Source organism: Papilio xuthus, unplaced genomic scaffold (assembly GCF_000836235.2).
Source record: "Papilio xuthus unplaced genomic scaffold, Pxut_1.1 DF827680.1, whole genome shotgun sequence".
Classification (NCBI taxonomy): domain Eukaryota; kingdom Metazoa; phylum Arthropoda; class Insecta; order Lepidoptera; family Papilionidae; genus Papilio; species Papilio xuthus.
In genome coordinates, this window is record NW_013530969.1 from 3,718,756 (window position 1) to 3,739,704 (window position 20,949).

Here is a 20,949-nt window from a genome sequence, read left to right on the forward strand (position 1 = left end):
AATATTTGTAATAATACATTAAACATATTCGTAAAACAGAACAATGCTACATCCTTTAAACGTATATAGAATTTTGAAAAGAATGTAACTAAAGGCGGATTTCCCCAATAAAACTCCCGAAGTTGGTCCTTTTGTTCTTAAACGTATTGTAGAATTAAGTTGTATTTTTATGTAAAATTTTAACATATACAAACATTTTACGTATAATCGACTCAAATAACTAAAAGTGTGAATTTAAAAAAATCAAAAAGATTATTGAATGCACTTAGAATAGTTATATTTCTAAAAAAAACATCTAAAATTATATTTAAGCAAAGCGCTGAAAATAATTTTAACCGAAATTCGAAATCGATTTCAACGAAAACAGGCAAATTAAGTTCCCTATAATATAAGCGGGTATTCCGGCACAACGAGCTTTAGTCGTAAACTTGTGGGGGTTCGGGGCAAGTGAATCATACGAAATGTCTCTCGCCTTTCGCACTCACAATCAATTCCCGATGTATTTTTAATGATACTGAGTAATCTAGAACAAAAACGTATCGATGTTTTGCTACAGTCATTTGTTTGAAAGGTGCTACATTATTCATTCGTTTAAACCATTAAGATAATAGGCAATTTGATTTTGTATTATAGCAATTTCTCCTATTGGAGTCGAATCTTTTTCTAGGTAATAGTAACTATTGAGAAATGTTCCTAATATTTTGTTGAAAATATAAAAATAATATGACTCAAAAACATTCTTAAAGCGATTCGTACCGATTTTAATAACGAAATCTTTTCGCGATTGACTCTACATATATTAATAGTAAGGATAAAGAAATCGAAAAGCCGCTTACCAAATATTTATTTGACCTAAATTAACCTCTTATATTGAACTTTATCCTCATTGAAATAACATAGTTATATTCTTTGTTCAATTGCGATTTAGTCTCTATTTATAGAGACAAGTGTTTTGTACAAATACCATTATGTAATCAATATTCCTAAAGATAATGAGGTCATTGAGCAAAAGTATAACTGACAACAAAATTAATTAATATATTTACAATGACATTGTCTTCTGGCAATTTTATCAGAATGTCAATTGTTAAGACAATATTAAATGTTATGTAGATAAAAGATTTCTTTTGTTTTGATGCCGAAAGTTTTTTTTCTTTATACAATGAACGCCCTTTATTCTTTGGATCAGTATCAAGATTTCATTTATTATCCAGTAAGCTGTAAGCTAGTGATAGTTCATAATCTACATATATTTATTATATTTCTTTTGTAACTTTCTTGTATTTGATTCTAGTACTACAGTGTTAAAACTGAAACAACAAAGAGCTTTAACAAATTTCCCATATACAGGAATTACTGACTCATAAGAACTGTTTTGACTCACCTTAAACGTTACAATACAATAGGTTACTCCTTTTTTATTATTAAAAGCTGATTCGAATCTTGTAGGTTTAAAAAAAGAAAAGAAAAAAAGAAAGAAATATAAAAAAAGGTATCAATCCATATTGCCAGTGTTAGGTAACTGGTGAAACATTTAGCCAAAATTAAAAAAGAAAATATTAACGCTTGATTTAAAATTACATTTCATAACGTATTGTGTTTTGTTTTCGCTTCTAAGTCATGATCAGCACAGCTGCTGCCCCGAAGCGAGTTAGTTCATTCCCCTCAAAAAGTTTATCTTACAATAATGTACCTTTAGCACTATAAAATAAAGTTCCTTTTCACATATTATTTTAAAACAAATGCATTCATTTTAAGTAGCGAATACCAAACATTGTAAATGTTTTGATATTTTTCCAAAATGTACTCTTATGCAAACATCCCGGTGCAGTTTTAACACTACTGAAAGATTTTGTTTTAAATTTACATACACAAATGGATATTTTATTGACCGACTTCTTTCAAGTTAAAAGTTTCTTAATCGATACTTTGTTCTGATGTTATTGTTTTTTTATTTCCTGTCTATCCCAAAACCCTTTTACAAGTCTGAGCTTTGTTTATTTATTAATTACACAGTGGCCATTAATTTTTACAAAAAGATATCCAAAATACAAATATTTTTCATATTCTTTTTTATATTTTGAATGGAATAAAATTGCAACCAGTATGCAAATAACAAATTGACGCGTAGAAAAATTAATTTCCATTGAAAGTTAAAATTTGCATTGCACCATCCGGCGCGCCGGTAACTGCCGGTAAAGGGCAACGGGCCTCAAGGGAGTCGGTGAACCGAGCGTTTGTTAAGGCCATTTAAAAACATCCGATTATGGAAAGCATTAAAAAAAGTAAAAGAGATACGCCATTTTGTTTCTTTGAAAAATTCATGTTCGTAAAGTAGATGTTCAAAATAACCTAATCAAATGAAGTCCTATTTTGGAAACAAAAAAGAGAAAATTGACTATTTCTCGCTTACTATTAAACCCGTTCACAAAACATATAATAACATATGTTATTATACATGTATGTTGAAAGGGACCTCCACTTAAACTTTACCAATTCGGTGTGAAAATCAAAAATCTCCTCTTTATAACCTTTGTAAAATTACACTATCTACATACATTCATACTCATTATAGCTTATTTAATGACATTTCAGTCTCATAGTCGAAGTTTATTATTTTAAAACGAATCAACATTTTCAAATAGCTCGTAAAGTGGTCCATTGGATTCTGAGGCAAGTGTAGAATTTAATGAGTATAACTCAAACGGCAGGAACTGGGGGCAATCTATGTGTCTTTTGAACATAATAAAAATTTAATTAAAAGCCACCGAGTAATAAAACGTGGTAAGGGATCTCATTAAAAAATTCCACCCGGCTGTTCTCTTGGTGCGTCAAATGTAAATTCATTAACGAAACTAAAGTATTATCGCGCTTTACCCAGTGTTTGTTAGCGCATACCATGCCTAACTCAATTAAAATATTTAGTATAAATATGATTAAAGCTTTAGGTTAGGAAATGTTTCTTTTCCAGTAAGATAAGAGTCGAACTTTTAACTCGACTCGAACTCGCTCTCAAGACCGTATTGAAGTTGATGTAGAAAATCGTAGATATGTATGTGGGTTGTCTGATGTGAACGTTTCAGGTAGATCGAAGGAGGAAAGGAATTTTAATACTTTTATATGTTTCCCCTTTCTCGTTAGGTAACGTTTGAGATGTTAAACCTTTTCGTCTCTGATCAAGATTATTTCTAAAAGTAATAAAACTAATACTTGTTTCCAGAAAGTTAAATATGTATCTTACTTCTTACTAATATTATAAATGTTTAGATGGATGGATGTTTGTATGTAGGTATCTCCAGAACGGCTGGATGTATCTCGATGAATTTGAATATAGAACATAGTTTGGAAGAAAACATATGCTACTTATTATGTTTTTTTAATTCCACGTGGACGAAGTCGTGGCGACCGCTAGTTATAGATAAAATATCACACTGTCGGAGTACTACATATATGTTTTACACTGGTCCATAGACACCTATGAAGTAAACAAGTCAGTACTATTACAAGCGATAGCTTCGCTTCCTTTCAACATCCTTGTCAATATGCGATAAAGCTCAGACGCATCAGTCTGAGCGCAAAAGGAATTTTATTCCACTGGTACATAAATTCCAAATAAAATGTATAAATGAAATATGTTTCAATGCTCTTTGTTATTTCACTTTTATATTTTCATTTTGCTGTTTCATTGCGTTTTAGCTTTTTAAAACATATGCCAACACTCGGCAAAAGTACTTTTAACTGCAGAGTTTTAGTTTTTTTTTTTAATTTAAAATGTAGTGAAAGTTTGTATAACGATATACGTTGTCAACATAATGCGTGCAAAATATTCTCGCTAAATGAAAATACTCTCATAGTAATATCAGTGGAATTTTTAATATTACACGGCCTACTTACTCTGAGAGGACAAAGGCCTGCTCCCACAAAGCGATGGTTCGGAGATTGATCTATTACTATGTATTTGTTCAACAATGCTTTGATAACTGATATTAAATTAAATTACGTTTAACTAACTACTTGGAATAATCTTTGAATATTCCAACTTTGTTTAAACATATAATAAGTATAGAAAACTGTAAAAAGTATTTTGAAAGAACATTTATTCTTTTTATAGATATATGAAATTAAGGTAAAATAATTTCTGACATTTCTGAGTCTCTCTTTGTGAGTTTATATTATACTAGCTGTCGCCCGCGACTCCGTCCGCGCGGAATTATAAAAAACTTAAATAGTAGCTTATGTGTTCTTCCAGACATATACATTTGTGCCAAATTTAATCGAAATCCGGTCAACGGTTCTGGAGATATCTTCAAACAGACAATCATATCTAAACTTTCGCATTTATAATATAAGTAAGATTAGAAGTAAAGTAAACCATTGAAATACGTTTAAAGTAAATACAAGCGTGAATAATTTGAACCTATTCGTATATCATCAACACACAGACATTTAGTGTTTCGACAAAAATAATGAGAAGGTAGGAAGAGAATAATGAGATGGCTGCTCAGTTCGCAGATAACGAGGCGCAGTCGGTGCCTTTCACAGCATCCGTCATCATTAGCGCGCAGCTTCGGGCGCGGAGTTTTCATTAAGACGCCAATGTTTCGAATGACAAAGTGGTCGCGTAAGGACGAGATGCTCGTAAACTAACGCACCTTATGACTATCACGCGCACAGACATGTCTTCATTACAACGTAGTCCTTGTTTATGTTCTGGCTACATCGACTGTTAATGCAAACATTTGTACGAATAAATTGTGACTATTATATCTATCATCTGTAGATGTGTAAAGCTTGTTATACTAATTCTGAGAGCGTCATTGGCTTAGGAGTTAAGCACTTTAAATGTGCAGTTCCTGAGTTTGAATTGGGGACTTTAAATAGTATATCAAAAGTGGTTACGGTGATTTTGCTTCTCGTTTGATAAGTAATTTATGTCGCAAGATTATTCATATTTTCATGATATTTTTTTTAATTATTATCAAAAAGAAGGAGGTTATCAATTTAAAGTAGGAGTTTTTTTTTCGTTCTCATATCATTGACACTCTTTGAGGAGGTATCCTTTTAATGAAGATTGACAAAGGAAAAAAAATGTTGGTTTATGTTGAATCATAAAAAATTTGACAAGCGAATTTGGTTTTGGGAACGGTAAAGAACGAAAAACGAATTAATTTTGATTCAAAAATTATTTCAAACGTTAAGTATGTGTGTGTATGCGAGATATAGCCAATTTTCTCTATGAATATAAAAGTCCGAATTCAGCCGGCTCCTTTCTTTTAAAAAAAGTGGGGCACGAGCGCTAACGTTTTCAAAGGCTCCCCTACATTGGCTTTACCTAACCTCTCTCACAAACAGTAAATAGCTACGTTCCTGATTGCATATCTTTTTGCATCTCTGCTCGACCTTTTTATGCTGAAAGTATTTTATTTCGCGAATTGTTAAGTGGGTAACGATTGAAGTAGTGACGATAGCTTGAAGTGGCAAATAATATTTATTGTTGGCTTCTGAGGCCAAAATTAGGGATACTATTCTGTTAGATATAATAACGGGAATGACGATATGTTTTATACAGCTATTTTGGACTTAGAAACCAAAGGTTAAAGAATAAAAAATAATTTAGTAAATAATTACAACACTTGGGCGATTATTTACCGAATTTTAGAGTATTTTTGACTTTCGAAGTAAAAGATTCACCATAACAAAATAGAAATTAATTCAGTTTTTTATACTATTAATATTTTAAAGAGATACGCCAAGAATAAACAACGTTTCGAAATGAAAACGTGATAAATGTGGCAATTAATATTGTTTGCTAGAGATAGGCGGGAACGGTAGCCATTCAGTGCTTGTTTTTCTCGCTTTCCACTGCGAGAAAAAGGGAATGAGAAATAATAAATCATAAAAATGTTTTTGTTATTTTTATAATAAACTTTTTAATTCTCTCGTTCTACGCTACATTGTAAGTTACACTAGTCCTAGTGTTCTTTTTATATTATAGATTCTACTGTGGCAGTTTTTATTGAGTTTGTATGATATTCGATAATAGGTGGGTAGTGAATTTAATTCTTTGACTACATCTAATTATATTTAAAACAACTTCGTCTAGTTGTTTATGAATCTCTACGATCAATCAAATCAAAATGATTGCGGAATCGAGATTAGAGTGCCCAACGAAAGTAACCTCTTTACCAGAGCAATAATAAAGTCCCTTTTATTCCTAACAAAGAGTCCATTGATCTTGAATGAACGCGATGAGGAGTTATTAATGAACGAACTCAATGCATCCATTATTCCCCTTCACTCTCTGTACTAGATTTTATGTCTAAAGATAATATGTACTTTAATATTGTTTTAATCATACTTTATAATAATATTATAAATGCGAATGTTTGGATGGATGGATGTTTGTTTGAATGTATCCCCAGAATGGCTGCATAGATATTGCTGAAATTTGGCATAGATGTAGAAGAAAATGTGAAAGAACACATAGGCTACTAATTTAGTTTTTTTTTTTGCCGCGGACGGAGTCGCAGGCGACAGCTAGTGTCAATAATATCTCAACATTTAGATTGTACTACTTTAAAATAATAAATTAAAGTTAACAAAATAAATGTCAATTTATTATCTAACATAAGAATTCTACTCAGAAATAATTACAGTATGATTTTAATTTAATTATGAGTACAACTCTATCAGCCTTTAGAAGCTAGGCAAAGGAGCAACATGCACTTCCTAATGTACTAACATTCTTTATGTTTGCGACACTTTTTACACATTATATAGTCAGTACTCCGTGTCTATGTACTAGTATTGTCTGGTATATAAGAAGCGAAAGAAGTTCGTCCGTCTGTGCATGACTGAAAAAGTGACTCAGGACTATGAACTGTGTCGGCTGCTTGCTGCTTTTTTGTTTTTATTCTAGAAGTCAACGGACGTGTTTAGAATTTTGCTGTAAAAATGTTATATAACAATATTTGTAACGTTTAAGATATTGTTAATTATTGAAATAATCGTTTTAATATTTTGTGCTCCTCTTAATAGTGATTAAAAATTCAATATATGAACGCTTAGAATGTAACTATGTCATAGTGTAAAAACTAAAATGAACTGTGTAAACGGAAGATAAGTTATAAGCTTATTATATTCTTCAGTGAAAAGACTGCACTCGGTAAACCACACAAAGCACTATAGTCTTAAATCCACCGTAGTAAACAATGAGTCACGCAGTAGGGTCCCGGCCCCTCATAGCTCTCGGGTTTATACGAATACTTTAAATATTTCTAAACTCTCTTCAATAAATTTAATTCTTCACATTTCTACTTCAACATTCGTAAAAACTGTTGTGTATTCGAATAAGGGGTTTGATGTATAAATCGATTTTAATTTGTGTATAATTAAAATTGTAGTTAAATTTAAATAATTTATAAGTATCGTATCGTTTTTTCGTAATTTTTCAATAGATTATTAATCAATTATCTTGCACATACAATATGATGTTTATAACGAACACTCTTACTTAACAATTCAATTTGACGGACCTAAATAGGCTCACTGTAATACAAAAGCACAATAGGTAGACAATCAATATTTTCATACATGATTCATAGCACAGGAAATGGGTAAAGAATCGATGTTTAATATCAACTTTACCAATACTAACGAAACTTTACATTATCGATTATTTTTCGTTTTTACATTTAAAGTATTAACGGCGTTTAACTTTGTTTGTATAACAGTTTAAAAGCGCTTCTAACAGCTTTTAACAAAAAGCAAAATATAAGACTAAGAAATTTCATAGATCATTTTCCATGTTTCTAGACGCAACGGTCGTAACCGAGGCATGGAGGGCAGCGGAGTGGTGTATCGGGTGGTTGGACGTGCACGTAGTAAGGCTGATTGTGGCCAGCAGACAGAACGCCCGCCGAGACAGGATACCACGTGGAAGAAATATACCGACTCGCCTGGAGTCGGTGCACCACCTATGGTAATTAACTCTTAGTGTTCTGGTATCTGTAAGTTTGAACTATTTGTCCACCAGGATACAAACATTACTTGTAGACCTAGTAATAGAATAAATAATAGGTAGCAACCTATCCTGGTGATTACGACCATAAAACTATGAGCAAAAATAAATATGTACGGTGTTAAAGATTGCCTTAAACTTTTCTTCGTTGAATATTGTAAAATTCCGTTTGCTTTAAAGACATGTTATATTCCAGAACCAGCCAGCAGCAGCTCCGCCGAGTCCGTCGCACGGACGGAAGAGCGACCGGCGCGCGGGACATCACTCACCGCAGCACAAGCGAGAGAAACTCACCGCTGCTCAGCAGCTTGGCATCGCGCCTCACCCTCAGGTACCTTTCACAATTATCTTAGATATAAAAAGCCATTTTTCAGACCTCAAAGGCCGGGAAAGCACCAGCAGCTGCAGCAAAAGAATTTGTAAAGTTTGACTTGCAAATACACTGATAATTTTTATAAAAGAATACACCCTTTTATACAACAAAGCACAAAAAATGTTATATATAAAATTCTCGTGTCACAATTTTCGTTCCCATACTCCTCCGAAAAGGCTTGACCGATTCTCAGGAAATTTTGTGAGCATATTGAGTAGGTCTGAGAATCGGCCAACATCTATTTTAAACCACGCGCGGACGAAGTCGCGGGCTACAGCTAGTCTCATATATAAAATTCTCGTGTCACAATTTTCGTTTCCATACTCTTCCGAAACGGCTTGACCGATTCTCATGAAATTTTGTGAGCACATATAGTAGGTCTGAGAATCGGCCAACATCTATTTTTCTTCCCCCTAAATGTTAAGGGTAGTCCACCCCTATTTTATTTTTTAGACAAACACACGGACGAAGTCGCGGGCGACAGCTAGTAAATAAATAAGACTCAAGAGACATGTTACATGCTTGTTGTATTACTACACAGAGTTAATTTGTTTAATTACTAAGCTTCGTTAGAGACACTTGACGATGAAAAATTGCAGTGCAATTTCCTCAACTAATTTATATCTGCCTACTGTTTCATTTATCTTTATGTCTACATATGTACGTATCTAGATATTTAGATCATTAACCATGAAGGAATATATATTTAGAATTTTTTTATTTATTTTCTGCCAAAAAAAATCCATAAGATGTTTTCTATCACAATTTTTTTTTGCCAGGCGCTAAAATTCTTTTCCCTAATATTTTGTCAGGTTACATAAAAATTATCACAATCTAGTGCTGAATCAGGATGTAGGAGCGAGTGTAAATTTTACGGCTTCAGGCACCAAGTAACAAACAACTTAAAGATTAAGTACATCTACTCAGTTACTTAAGTCCTGTGTTCAAGTACGAATGCAACGGCTTTCGTTTCACCTTTTACAAGGGAGAGTGCTCTTCACAAATTACAGCGTCTTAACGTGCTTTATTACTTGTTAAGATTCTTTATAAGCAGTATGTTAATATGTGTTGTCTATGTTATACAAGAACTCGTTTCTATAAAGAAGACTAGCTGTCGCCTGCGACTTTGTCGCGCTGGATTATAAAATAGATAGTAGCCGATTCTCAGACCTACTCAATATGCTCACAAAATTTCATGGGTCAAGCCGTTTCGGAGGAGTATGGACGAAAATTGAGACACGAGAATTTTATATATAAGATTAACCAACTTATTTTGTATCTCAAGTAGTTCTTGAGATATTTGATGTTTAAAAATATGTTAACTAAAGGTTTCTATCCTTCAAATCAGTTGTCGTAAAAATTATTAGATTTTTTGACTCGATCGAACAAAGATGTTAAACTTCACGGATTGCCTATTCAATATATTATTAAATTAAAAATAGTTACCGTCAGTTTCTCCGTGAACCTATTACTATCTTTGGAACTAAGTAATTCAATAGACACCGTGTTCAGGAACCATATTTATATCACAAATCCACTTCTATCCAGCATAACTTTTCTTTCTTAAAAAGAGGTCAGAGTGCCAGACAATTAACACGTTTGTCTATTACAAGAGGTAAAATTCCTTGTACTAAAGTAAGAGTCGTAACCTAGTGACCCGGTGCAGACGGTTGTCGGCAACCTGAGAGAAACACTGCAATGCCAACGTCCACTAACGAGATGATACTCATCGGCCACTCTACATTTTGCATGCGGAACTATTTTCGCATTGCAGCTTTAATTAACCTAGTCTTTATTTTGCAGTATGCGGCATCGAATTCATCTAGTCAACATTCGTCGAGGGGCGGACCGCAGGTAATTAATAAATTATTTTATTTAAAAAAAATATATTTTACTGAAAGTTTAGAAAGAAATCGTTGATGGTTTGAAGCGAGAGACTCATTAAATTTCAGATCCTAAATATATTTTCGTATCTTTATAGTATTAAGAAGTAAAAAAAGTATAGGACCGAATCCAGTGTTCGTGTTTGAAATAGTTTAGAAAACGACGAACATGACTTAACCACGTGAACAATGTACGACCTACATTCATTCGACGGACAGAAATAACTTTTAATTGTAGTTTTTGATTGCAGAACATATGTATAGATGTTTTAAGCTAGGCTTGACTTTGAGGGGCACTGTTCATGTCTTACAAAATATATTGGATTAATTTTTAGTTTTGACAATTTTTTTTATTCACACAAATATTGTTTGATTCGAATTATTAGTTCTCTCAGTCAAGGACCTTTTATTTAAAGTTAATCATATTTCGGAAGTAACGTTCATACATTGTTGTTATATATTTTGCCTAGTGTGGAAGGAATTGCTTACGTTTACCAGATGAATGACAGAGGCTGATGCTGATGATAATTATGATATATTTCAGTTGCAATCACCAAGCGGTGCGTCACGGCCATCGAGCGTGTCAAGCGGGAACGGCAGCTGCTCCGGCAAGGCGAAGGTGCCACAGAGCTTTGGTTACGTAAAGCGGCAGAACGGCGGGCAGCCCCCGCCCCCGCCACCGCCAGCCAACGGACCTCCACAACATGGACATGGTAGGCCTACGATTGAATTATTAAAATCTATAGTGAGACATTACTATATAATAGTTATTGACTAGATCATAGTCAAATACGCTAACCCAGAATCTATTGGTTAACGTCATATATTAACTTTAACTTGTAACTTAACTTATACTATGTACGTACGATTAAATTGGAAATTGGAAGGGAATTTAAAAATTGATTTTTAAATAAGACGTGCCGTGTTTATTTCTAGGTGGAAGAACAGCTCAAGTATCAGCTGTTCCGAGGACAAAAGTCAAAGTATCCGGGGGGACGCAGACGTGTACTCAAGATCTACAAATACATAGTAAGCTCAAATATTAATACGATACTGTAAATCTTCCTATCTTAGTATATAAAAAGTCCTTGCACGATTCGCTTAACTATCAATACGCCTAGTGTCGTATAAAGGTGTATTTTGTAGTCACATCCCAATTTAATTTATATTTGATTCTTTTACAGAGAACGGCATCGGACCTAAGTCATATTCATTGGGCGGCACAGCGGCCGCGCAGCTCTCTGCCTCGGTGCGAGAGAGGCTTCTAGGCTCACAGTCTCTACCCAAGCCTGGTACTCATGAATTCGCCGCGTTATTCCATCATCACAGGTAATATTTTGTGTGCCTTGAAAATGTACTGCTTTGAAATATTATTAAGATATCTTGTTGTCTTTGGTTGTTAAAAGGGAACGATATAGATGACAATACGTCTGCATTAAATTTGTAGACTTCATAGTTATTTGAAGGTCCATAAATATCGGCGCTATTAGTATTGGTCTGTATTCTCAAAACCTTAACTGTCTTATGCAACTGTCTGACTAAACAAACAAAAAGCTCATGATAAACATTTTATAACAGCCTGTCTTATTATTCTTAACTCTTCACTAAACAAGGACAAGGTTAAGTGTTGGCAATTAAATAAACAAAACTCTGTGACGTCACATCGGTTGATTTAGTCAATTATTAAATTACATCATCACATCTAATGTCCGTGTATTGCCTAACAGTACAATTAACTAATAAACATGTAGACACTGAAATTACTCTACTCACAAATTGTACTAGCCAATAGCAAAATCGTTTGGAGTACAGACTGCAGAACATAAGATCTTAGATGCGAATTAATTTTTAAACTTTTGTTGCTAATATTTTTTTTAAAGTAAACTTATTTCACTATATTGTTTTCTCTACCTTATTCACGACGGACATATTTTCAAATTAGTATAAAAGGTTTTGATTTATCTTTTTTTTATGTCGTTACATGAAGGAATAATCTTTATCAGCTATCGGTTTGTTTGTACAAGGTCCTTACGTTAAAGGCGTGGGAATTATTTTATTCAGTTATACTTTTGCTTCAGTAAGGAGCGATTGGTTTTACTGACCGTATTACATAGTTATAAAAAAAATAATAAAATCATAGAGGTAAAAAAATGTTAAATTTAAATAAATTCCGTGGTTATTTTATTAAAGTTTTGATAAGTTTATCTCGACTTTGTAAGCAGCAGACTTGTAAATAATTCTTTGCTTTTTTCACTAATAACTAAATTAGTGATCCGATAGTCATTGAAATAGGGCCAGTGACATCTTCTGGATAAATGAGTAAAACTTAGTCGTTTTATTTTGCAGAATAACTCCAAGAGGAGGCATGAAGATTAGCGATGGAAGCCTCTCCGACACACAGACGTATTCCGAAGTTAAATCTGATTATGGAATACCGTACGCACCATGGCTTCGACATAGGTAAGCTAATATATAATGTACATAATATATATATCCTTATGTATACCCCTGTATGTGCGTGGTGTGTAAAAATAACATCATGTAAAAATATAAATAGACACATATTTTTTCATAGAATCAGTTCATCTATCGTTCCTTGAATGTATCCTATATGCTTGATAAATATGTGTGTATGCATTTTGTGTAAGACATAATTTTGTATCAACACAAAGTGTAACACACTGTATATGTATCATGACATGCTTTTGCGGATCCCTTAGATGTGGCCAGTTGTAAAAAACAACAACTGTTCGATACGGCCAGTTTAAAAATTTAAATAAAAAAAACGCTGTGCGATGGCCAGTTCTAAATTACAAATTAAAAAGGTAGGAATACAACTGGCCAGCATGTGACCCCACATATCTCCTCCTTTCAGCAACACATACTCGGCAAGCGGCCGCCTTTCCGAGGGCGAGTCTATGGAGTCCCTAAGTTCGCTGCACTCGGCGCAGCACAACCACACCTCATCCCCTAACTCCCATCACCGCAGCTCACTTACACACAATAAGCTCATCCTGCACCGTGACGCTCAAGGCTCCCGGCTCAACCGGAGCAACAGCATTAGGTGGGTTATACACTACTCATATTCCTAGTATCACAAACAATTAATATTTCGACTTAAGCGATGAAAACAGTTCCATCTTAACTTAAGAAATGGAACTATTTTCGTCGTATTCCTCGAATTATGTGATTGTTTACCCAACTGTTCGATTTCATTGTGTGGTTGTGGAACTCGTTTTACCAAAAGTTTATGTTACTCATACTTTCATCCATTAAAGCCGCTTTTCTGCTAATTTTGTTATATTTGTACTAATATTGCAACATATAGATAGACCCTTTAAAAATGAAATTAAAACTAATGAGTCTACCAAACTCCTTGCACTCATTCTCATATTGTTTATTAACATTAAGTTTAATTTAAACAAAGTAATTAAATATATTTTAAATGGCCTATCTATATTCAATATAACATCAATTTAATTCATTATATTAATTATGTATTAATTTATAATTATTTATGTATTATTTAATGTTTATTTATCAATACTATTTATTTACTCACTCATATATAATAATGTCATATGTGCTTTTCTGTAACAAAATAAGTAACACAAATATCATTAATTGATAATTTATTTAACCCACTTTATAAACGTTCTCTTCAAATATTCTAATATCTAAGTATGCATTATTGGTTACATTTTAGCTATCTCAGAGATAGGACATTTCCAAGGTACGAAAACACAAGGTTGGAAGCTTATTCATGTTTTAGCTTCGAGATGGGGCACGCTTAACACGATGCTATTTCCGATAGTTCCTACTGTCAAAACATACACATAAAACATAGTGCTGACCTATATCTTTTTTTAGTGAAAGAGAAGGACAACATTCACGTTTTGTGCAGGTTTTCAGCAGTTCCAATTATCGGTATAATTATGCATGTATCTGAAAACATGGCACGGCTTTTAATTATTCGAACTGTCATATTATTGACGCAATAACAACAAATTAATAAGTTGTTTTCACCACAAACTTTTTTTTTATTCTTAATAACTGGCCAGTTTTATTCTATGTGTACAACCTACGTTGCATTCATTATTTTCTTTTTTAATCTGTAAGATTCAATGCCTATTCAACAGTTTTAATATAATAGGAGCTTTTACCAGCTGTTCTTTCTTTATAAAAAAATAAAGGCCCTGTAATGTTTGCTACAGCTTTTAATCCTTTTATTAATTGTTTTCATTAAAGTGGAATGTCATTACAGATCGACGAAGTCAGAGAAATTGTATCCATCAATGCTGCAGCGATCTTCAGAGAGTGACTATGAACCGTATTACTGTTTGCCCGTGCAGTATGGACCAGGAGGACAAGGTTTGTTAACTCTTACAACCTGTTAGTATATTAAAATTAATAATAATGCATACATCATCATCATCATCAGCTCACTATACGTCCCCACCGAGGGGCTCGGAGCATACCCTAAATTAAGGGTGTATTAAAGGTAGGCAACGCCTCTGCAACTCTTAACCTAGTGCAAAGGTCGTTTACCACAGATATAAAAAATGTTTTTCTGACTGATTCGAATATTGCAATGCGTTGTTTCATCAGTCAATAATTATAAAAAAAAATACATTTTCACAATTTGCTCCTATATATTCTTATGGTTAATTAAAAAACGCCTGACTGGAATACATTAAGTCGATATCAACATTCAATATAATGTAGGAAGTCTATTGCAGTTTAACATTCGCCTACTTTCTATTTTAATAATGTTGCAGCTAGAAAGTATATTAGACAAAAATATTTTCTTGCACGAAACATGGTTCGCCAGATAGAACTTATACGTTGACAGAACATTCGATATACACAAAATTTACAGTAAAAGAAATTAATTCGCTTCCCACTTAGGTGCGCAGTAGAATCAACTAAGGCTATTCGTACACAAGGTAATATAAATCGTCGAAACTAATATTCTATGGTAGCCTCGCAAGAATCGTGTTGCTTGCGTTCCTTACATGCAACGTTCATCAAAGCGACTACATGACAAATTATATTGCGTAAGTCGCCAGGTTTCGAAGACTTAAGTTGCTTTTCTTTACGAAAGAACTACAACACTTAAAAATATACGAACTCTAGTGTAGCTCTTCTTTATCGTTGTATTTTAATTATTGCTATATAAAATATTGTTCTAGGTCTGAATTACGGTGTGTCAGAGCCGCCGTCGCCATCTCCGCGATCAGCGCTAAGCCCCACGCACCAGCCCGCCAACGTTATGCACACGCCCAGGCACTCGCATCACTATCCTAAGAAAAATGATGAAGGTAATATATAACACAAGAAACACACCTTTGTTAGTTTTGATACCAGTCCCCAGGTAACTAGTTTTAAAATAAAGAGCATTGGGGAAAACAAAAAAATATTCCATTTTTTTTTAGTTATGTCACCAAAATAGCACCAGCAAGGAGATCACTCTCATTTCCAGTGGTATCGGCATGCAATTATAATATATTTAAAGCTAAAAGAAGTTCACTGTTGTTCGCTTCGGTCTTTTCCAGCTTTCTCCTTCTCGACCTAAGGTGAATGAAGTTCGCAAAGTCATTCCGATGCAGCAATGAAAACCAAATCTTTTAGAAAACATTTATTACCAATCTTAAGAACTTAGGAATGTTATGGTATTAAAAATTGTTTTGTTTACAGTGCACGGATCAACAGCCTCTCTGGTATCGACGGCTTCTTCCCTTGCAGCCGGTGCTGGCTCCGAGGAAAGACAAGCTCATGAGGTATGTTATTTTATTTAATTTCTCTTCTCTGAATTAATTAAAAAACAATTATTTTATTGTTGGGCTATTCAAAATTGGTGTTCCATTTTTAAAAATTTGACGTTTATTTATTTTTTGTTTTGTGTTAGGTTCGCAAATTACGAAGAGAACTGGCTGACGCCAAAGAAAAGGTCCACACGTTGACTACGCAGCTGACAACAAATGTAAGTACAATTTAAAAATGATTAATTGTCAATTCAATTGTAATCAAAATAATGATGAAAATGAACTTTTTAAATTCAACTTTATCTTATATTAAACTGAACTAAATATTAATTAATCTATTCATCTACACAGTTTGAAGTCGTGACTGTTAGTTTTGTTTGATACCCAACAACTATTCAATACACAGACTAATTAATAATTAATTTTGAAATTTTAATTAAAATAGATGACGGGAAAACAAAATGACTATCAATTATGTTGTTTGTATACAGAGGTAGATCATTTTCTGTTTCTAATCAAGATAATATTAGATTTGATTGAGTCGTATTCAAACCTGGTTGTCTTTATTAATTACATTTGATTTTACGAGCAATTCATAATTATTTTAAACATCGTTACGTGAATAAGAAATTCCGAAAGCAGTAAAGTGACTAGCAAATATTATTTTTATAGTTATTGGAATCGAAACTTAATTGGAAATGCAATAGTTTTTATTTGATTACGAAGTCTTGTTTTCCAATTTTTATAGACTCAATACTAACTAAATGGCCGGCCCATATGTCTGTTCATTTGGAGCTTAGTAATTACACAACTAAGATATAATGGAAGACTAATATGATGATAATAATTTTCTTAATTCATTAAAATTGTAATTAAAATTTATTAATCTAACTGAAATCCATACGACGGAGTTATTTGTGAGTTTAATTTACTGTACAGGGTTTAAGAAACTAATACTAATCTTTGTTTTTTTTAATTAGTACTTACCCATTTTATTTTAAGTTTAACATTAAGGAAATAAACATTTAATGTGTCACGTAAACAGAAAGTAGCGTGTACAAATTCTCTATTTACCGTACTAATGCATTTGAGATAACCTGACGACCTGACAACCGCCGTGCTCGGGGTCGCGGGTTCATTCCTCAGCTGTCACTGATGCACTACGATATCTAGAATAATTAGTTGCAGTTGACTTTTTCAACTATTAATTGATTGTGATGGGTTTTTACCCAGTCTATAGTTTAACAAGTAATGTAAATTGCCCTTTAACGTGACTTTAAGATTTTTCTACGTATGCTAAAATTGTAAGGTTCTATTAAAATTATCTCTCTTGGTAGAGACACATATTTTTCTTTTATTACAAAAGGAACTTCTCTACTTAAAAAAGGTTACAAGATAATGAAGTTTACTTCTAATCATATATGTTCATAATAGATATATTAAAAAAAATCTCGAAAGAACCAGTTTACGTAAATGTCTCATTTCACCCAAAAGGTTCCTGAGTAATCATAAAAAAGTATTGATGAATGTGTTTCGAATTCTGTACCGCTGACTCACCTGTCAACAGTCAGTGGGTTCATAAAACAATACATTAACGACATATTCACTCTCACTACTAGTATATAGTATAGAAAACAAGTAAATTGCAGGAAGAGCTGTGTCAGTACAGACATGCGTCAGTGAACACTAGAATAGAAACTGACGTGGCTAAAATCGCATGCTAAACAGGCGAGACAATGTCGCCGGTAAAAGATCAGATAAACAAGGGTCGAGCCTGTCGCACGAGAGACTTACGGTTGCCCGTTTCCCGCCCATATCGGGCACTAGGAATGTATGCCAACAACCAAGTACTAGAAACTATTCTAACGCGTTATACAACAGTAAAGCAACGGTTGTTGCTTTTTTGCTATCCTTGATAATGTTGCGGATGTCTTAGAAGACTTAACTTAAATAAATCTTGTCTTGTTGAACAGAAAGTGAATTGTGATTTGTACTTTTAGGCATTATTAGTTAGAATCATTTGGCACGAATGGCGCGCTATCGTTACCAAGTCAAGTATCAGAATGATTAGTGACGGGACGTAAACGTCGACACTTTAATAAGGCTATTGTTGCACCAGTGCACCGGCACAGTGTTGGATTTCTTCCTAACAGTAGTAAACAATAATAAAAAACGAATAGACAATGTATTCAACAACTACAATAGAAAGTTAAACATTTTACTCATCCTGTATCGTAAACATAAATAGTGTTTTACCTTCAGCCAGTTTTGTTAAAAAGAATGGACTGTAATTTTAAAGAATCGGACCAATTTGATCTAAGTCACCATTGTGACGATTGAGACTTAATTACATCTAAACAGAAATAAAATTTAGTGGCCGTATTTAATATCTGAAAAAAATCATATTTCATATACTTGATGTAGTTGCTTTACCTGCCTGTCTATCCACAAACGGCGTTGTTCCTAGTAATCTCTGATAAGTCTAGATCGATTTTCACTGAACTTTCACTGGAACGTAGCTGATGTGCGCAGGCATGTTCATTTTAATTTTGCGATTACGAAGTCTCGGGCGACCACAAGTTGATAGTAAAATTGAAATACATATAAACATTATGACGTTTATTTTATTGCACACAAAAGTATAGCTCTAGTTAAGTGGGCGAGTAATGCATAATTTTAAACATTGAATGGAGTTTACCTTAATAAGTTTAAAGTGACGCAAATAAAACACTAAAATGGTATGAAAATATGAGAATAGCTAAACAGTTTGCACATTAAAAGAGACCTGCGTTAACATATTTAATGACGATAGAATACGTTGGAATGTTTCCATATTTGGACATGATAAATAGTTACAACGGTAGAATATCTTTTCCGTGTTCCACGTGACGCAAATCGAATACGAAATATCTCTATATACTATTGTTAATAGATACAAGAACAATCCAATAATGTAACTAACGTAGAACGGTGTTTTATTTTGTAATTTAATAGGACACTACATGTCGCCCGTGACTCCATCCGCGAGGAATTGAAAAAAATAGTAGGCTGTGTATTCTTCCAGACTATGTTCTATATGTGCAAAATGTTATCAAGATTCGTTGAGCCGTTCCGTAGATACCTTCAAACAAACATTCTTCCATAAATCCATCTAAACATTCGCATTTATAATATTAATAAGATTTATCATCATGCGCAATTATATTTACTTCTACTTACTAACATAATAAAAAGACAAATGATGTGACTGTTCGTTTGTTTGGAATACTTTTTAATTAATAGTACATAAACTTTATATTAATTAAGGTAAGCAAGTCGCCCACTCTACGTCATCGTCGTTATAAAAAATGACAAAAAGAAATTAAATACAAGTCTACTGTTTTAAACAAATATTTAAAACTTCCAACTGTTAATCGAAAGCTAAAAGAAACTAAGTTATTAATGAACTCTACGCTTGTTCACAAAATAACGGTTGCTAACAAGACATAATCGTCTTCTCGTCAGACCCAATTATGCGAGACGAAGAAAAAGCGGGATCTTTGATTATTCAGTCGAATTGCGGTTTTTGTTTTTAAATCAGATGTAGTCAAACTTTGGCCCGTGTCAATAAGTACAGCTAATATTAACACCATCAACTATACGCACGAATAGAATTTAATAAGGAGCCAAGTAGATTTTATCAATTTTCTGCATCCATACTTAATTTCTGTGAGATCCTTTGAAGCGTTCAGGAGCTACCTTCTAACAAACATCCCTTCAAACATCCAAATTTTCGCATATATAATATTAGTAAGATAGTTTTACTAATTACAAATACGAAAGTTTAGATGGATGGATGAATCTGCGAAACGGCTGAATGGATATTGATGATATTTGGTAGAACATAGTTTCGAAGAACACATAGGTTACTTATAAAATTTTGTTTTAATTCCGCGCGGACAGAGTCGCGGGCGACAGCTAGTATATAACATAGCTGATAAACTATTGAATGCTCATGATACATAATTATATCGGCAAAATTTACACCTCCAATGACTTTTTAAACCTTTCTCATGGCATAATAGTATAAATATAGAATGACCAGTGAAATCAAAACGTTTGAATAGCGCTGTACTAATTTACTGCACAGTAAAGCAGTACCGCCATAAATAATTCAACACCATGGATATCCATCGTTCTTGCGACGCTATTGTCTTTTCGGTCGTTTCATTTGACTGTATAGGTCAGTGCGGTTAGGTTTTGTTACAATATCGAGCTTCTATACAATATGAGATAGACTTGTAACGCAAATACAAATATAGCTTGCGGTTGAGAAATTCAATTTATATTTGACTAGCTGTCGCCCGCAACACCGTCCGCGTGGAATTAAAAATATCTATGTTAAATTTCAGCGAGATGCAACTGTTCCGGAGATACCTTCAAACAAATATTTATCCATCCATTCATCTGAACATTCGTATTTATAATATTAGTAAGAGTAAGAAGTGAGATTTGCCTGTGTGAAAAATTGCTGCAAATATTAATAACTCATATTTAATATAACGCAAAATGTCTTACCGTGAGTTTCTGAGATCGAAATCTCCGTTTCAAATTTATTGTTATCTCTTTTTTATACAGAGGTTTTGGCCTCAGAAACTCATGGTTAAATATTTAACTTTACAATAACTATGAGTGCTTTAAAAGACGTATTCGTAAAATAATATCAGGAGACTTTATTTTATATTTATTCTCCACAATTTCTTTTTAAACACAACCTCAAATAGAGTTTGAATTGATAAGGATGTCAGCAAAATGCACATGCATTTTAAAACAAAAGAAATCTACGTATGCGTATCTCATCAATGACAGCATATAAGTTTTTTTTCAATGAAATAGTTTACGTACACAAAAAAAAACATGCGTCAGTAT

The 20,949-nt window shown here is 33.3% G+C and overlaps 1 protein-coding gene across 6 annotated transcripts in view; it reads left to right on the forward strand.

Annotated features, from left to right (window-relative positions):
- The window catches only part of sick (sickie), a 176,819-nt gene that overhangs the window by 122,873 nt on the left and 32,997 nt on the right, over positions 1–20,949 (forward strand). For 5 of the 6 annotated variants that reach the window (XM_013311285.1, XM_013311283.1, XM_013311284.1 and 2 more), the window contains 12 exons: positions 7,816–7,981; positions 8,217–8,351; positions 10,197–10,247; positions 10,821–10,989; positions 11,213–11,305; positions 11,461–11,605; positions 12,623–12,736; positions 13,152–13,340; positions 14,541–14,647; positions 15,469–15,597; positions 15,974–16,056; positions 16,185–16,259. In XM_013311285.1, coding sequence (XP_013166739.1) covers positions 7,816–7,981; positions 8,217–8,351; positions 10,197–10,247; positions 10,821–10,989; positions 11,213–11,305; positions 11,461–11,605; positions 12,623–12,736; positions 13,152–13,340; positions 14,541–14,647; positions 15,469–15,597; positions 15,974–16,056; positions 16,185–16,259 — 1,456 coding nt within the window. The remainder of the gene's footprint in view (positions 1–7,815; positions 7,982–8,216; positions 8,352–10,196; positions 10,248–10,820; positions 10,990–11,212; positions 11,306–11,460; positions 11,606–12,622; positions 12,737–13,151; positions 13,341–14,540; positions 14,648–15,468; positions 15,598–15,973; positions 16,057–16,184; positions 16,260–20,949) is intronic. The other variant, XM_013311286.1, reaches the window with a different exon arrangement.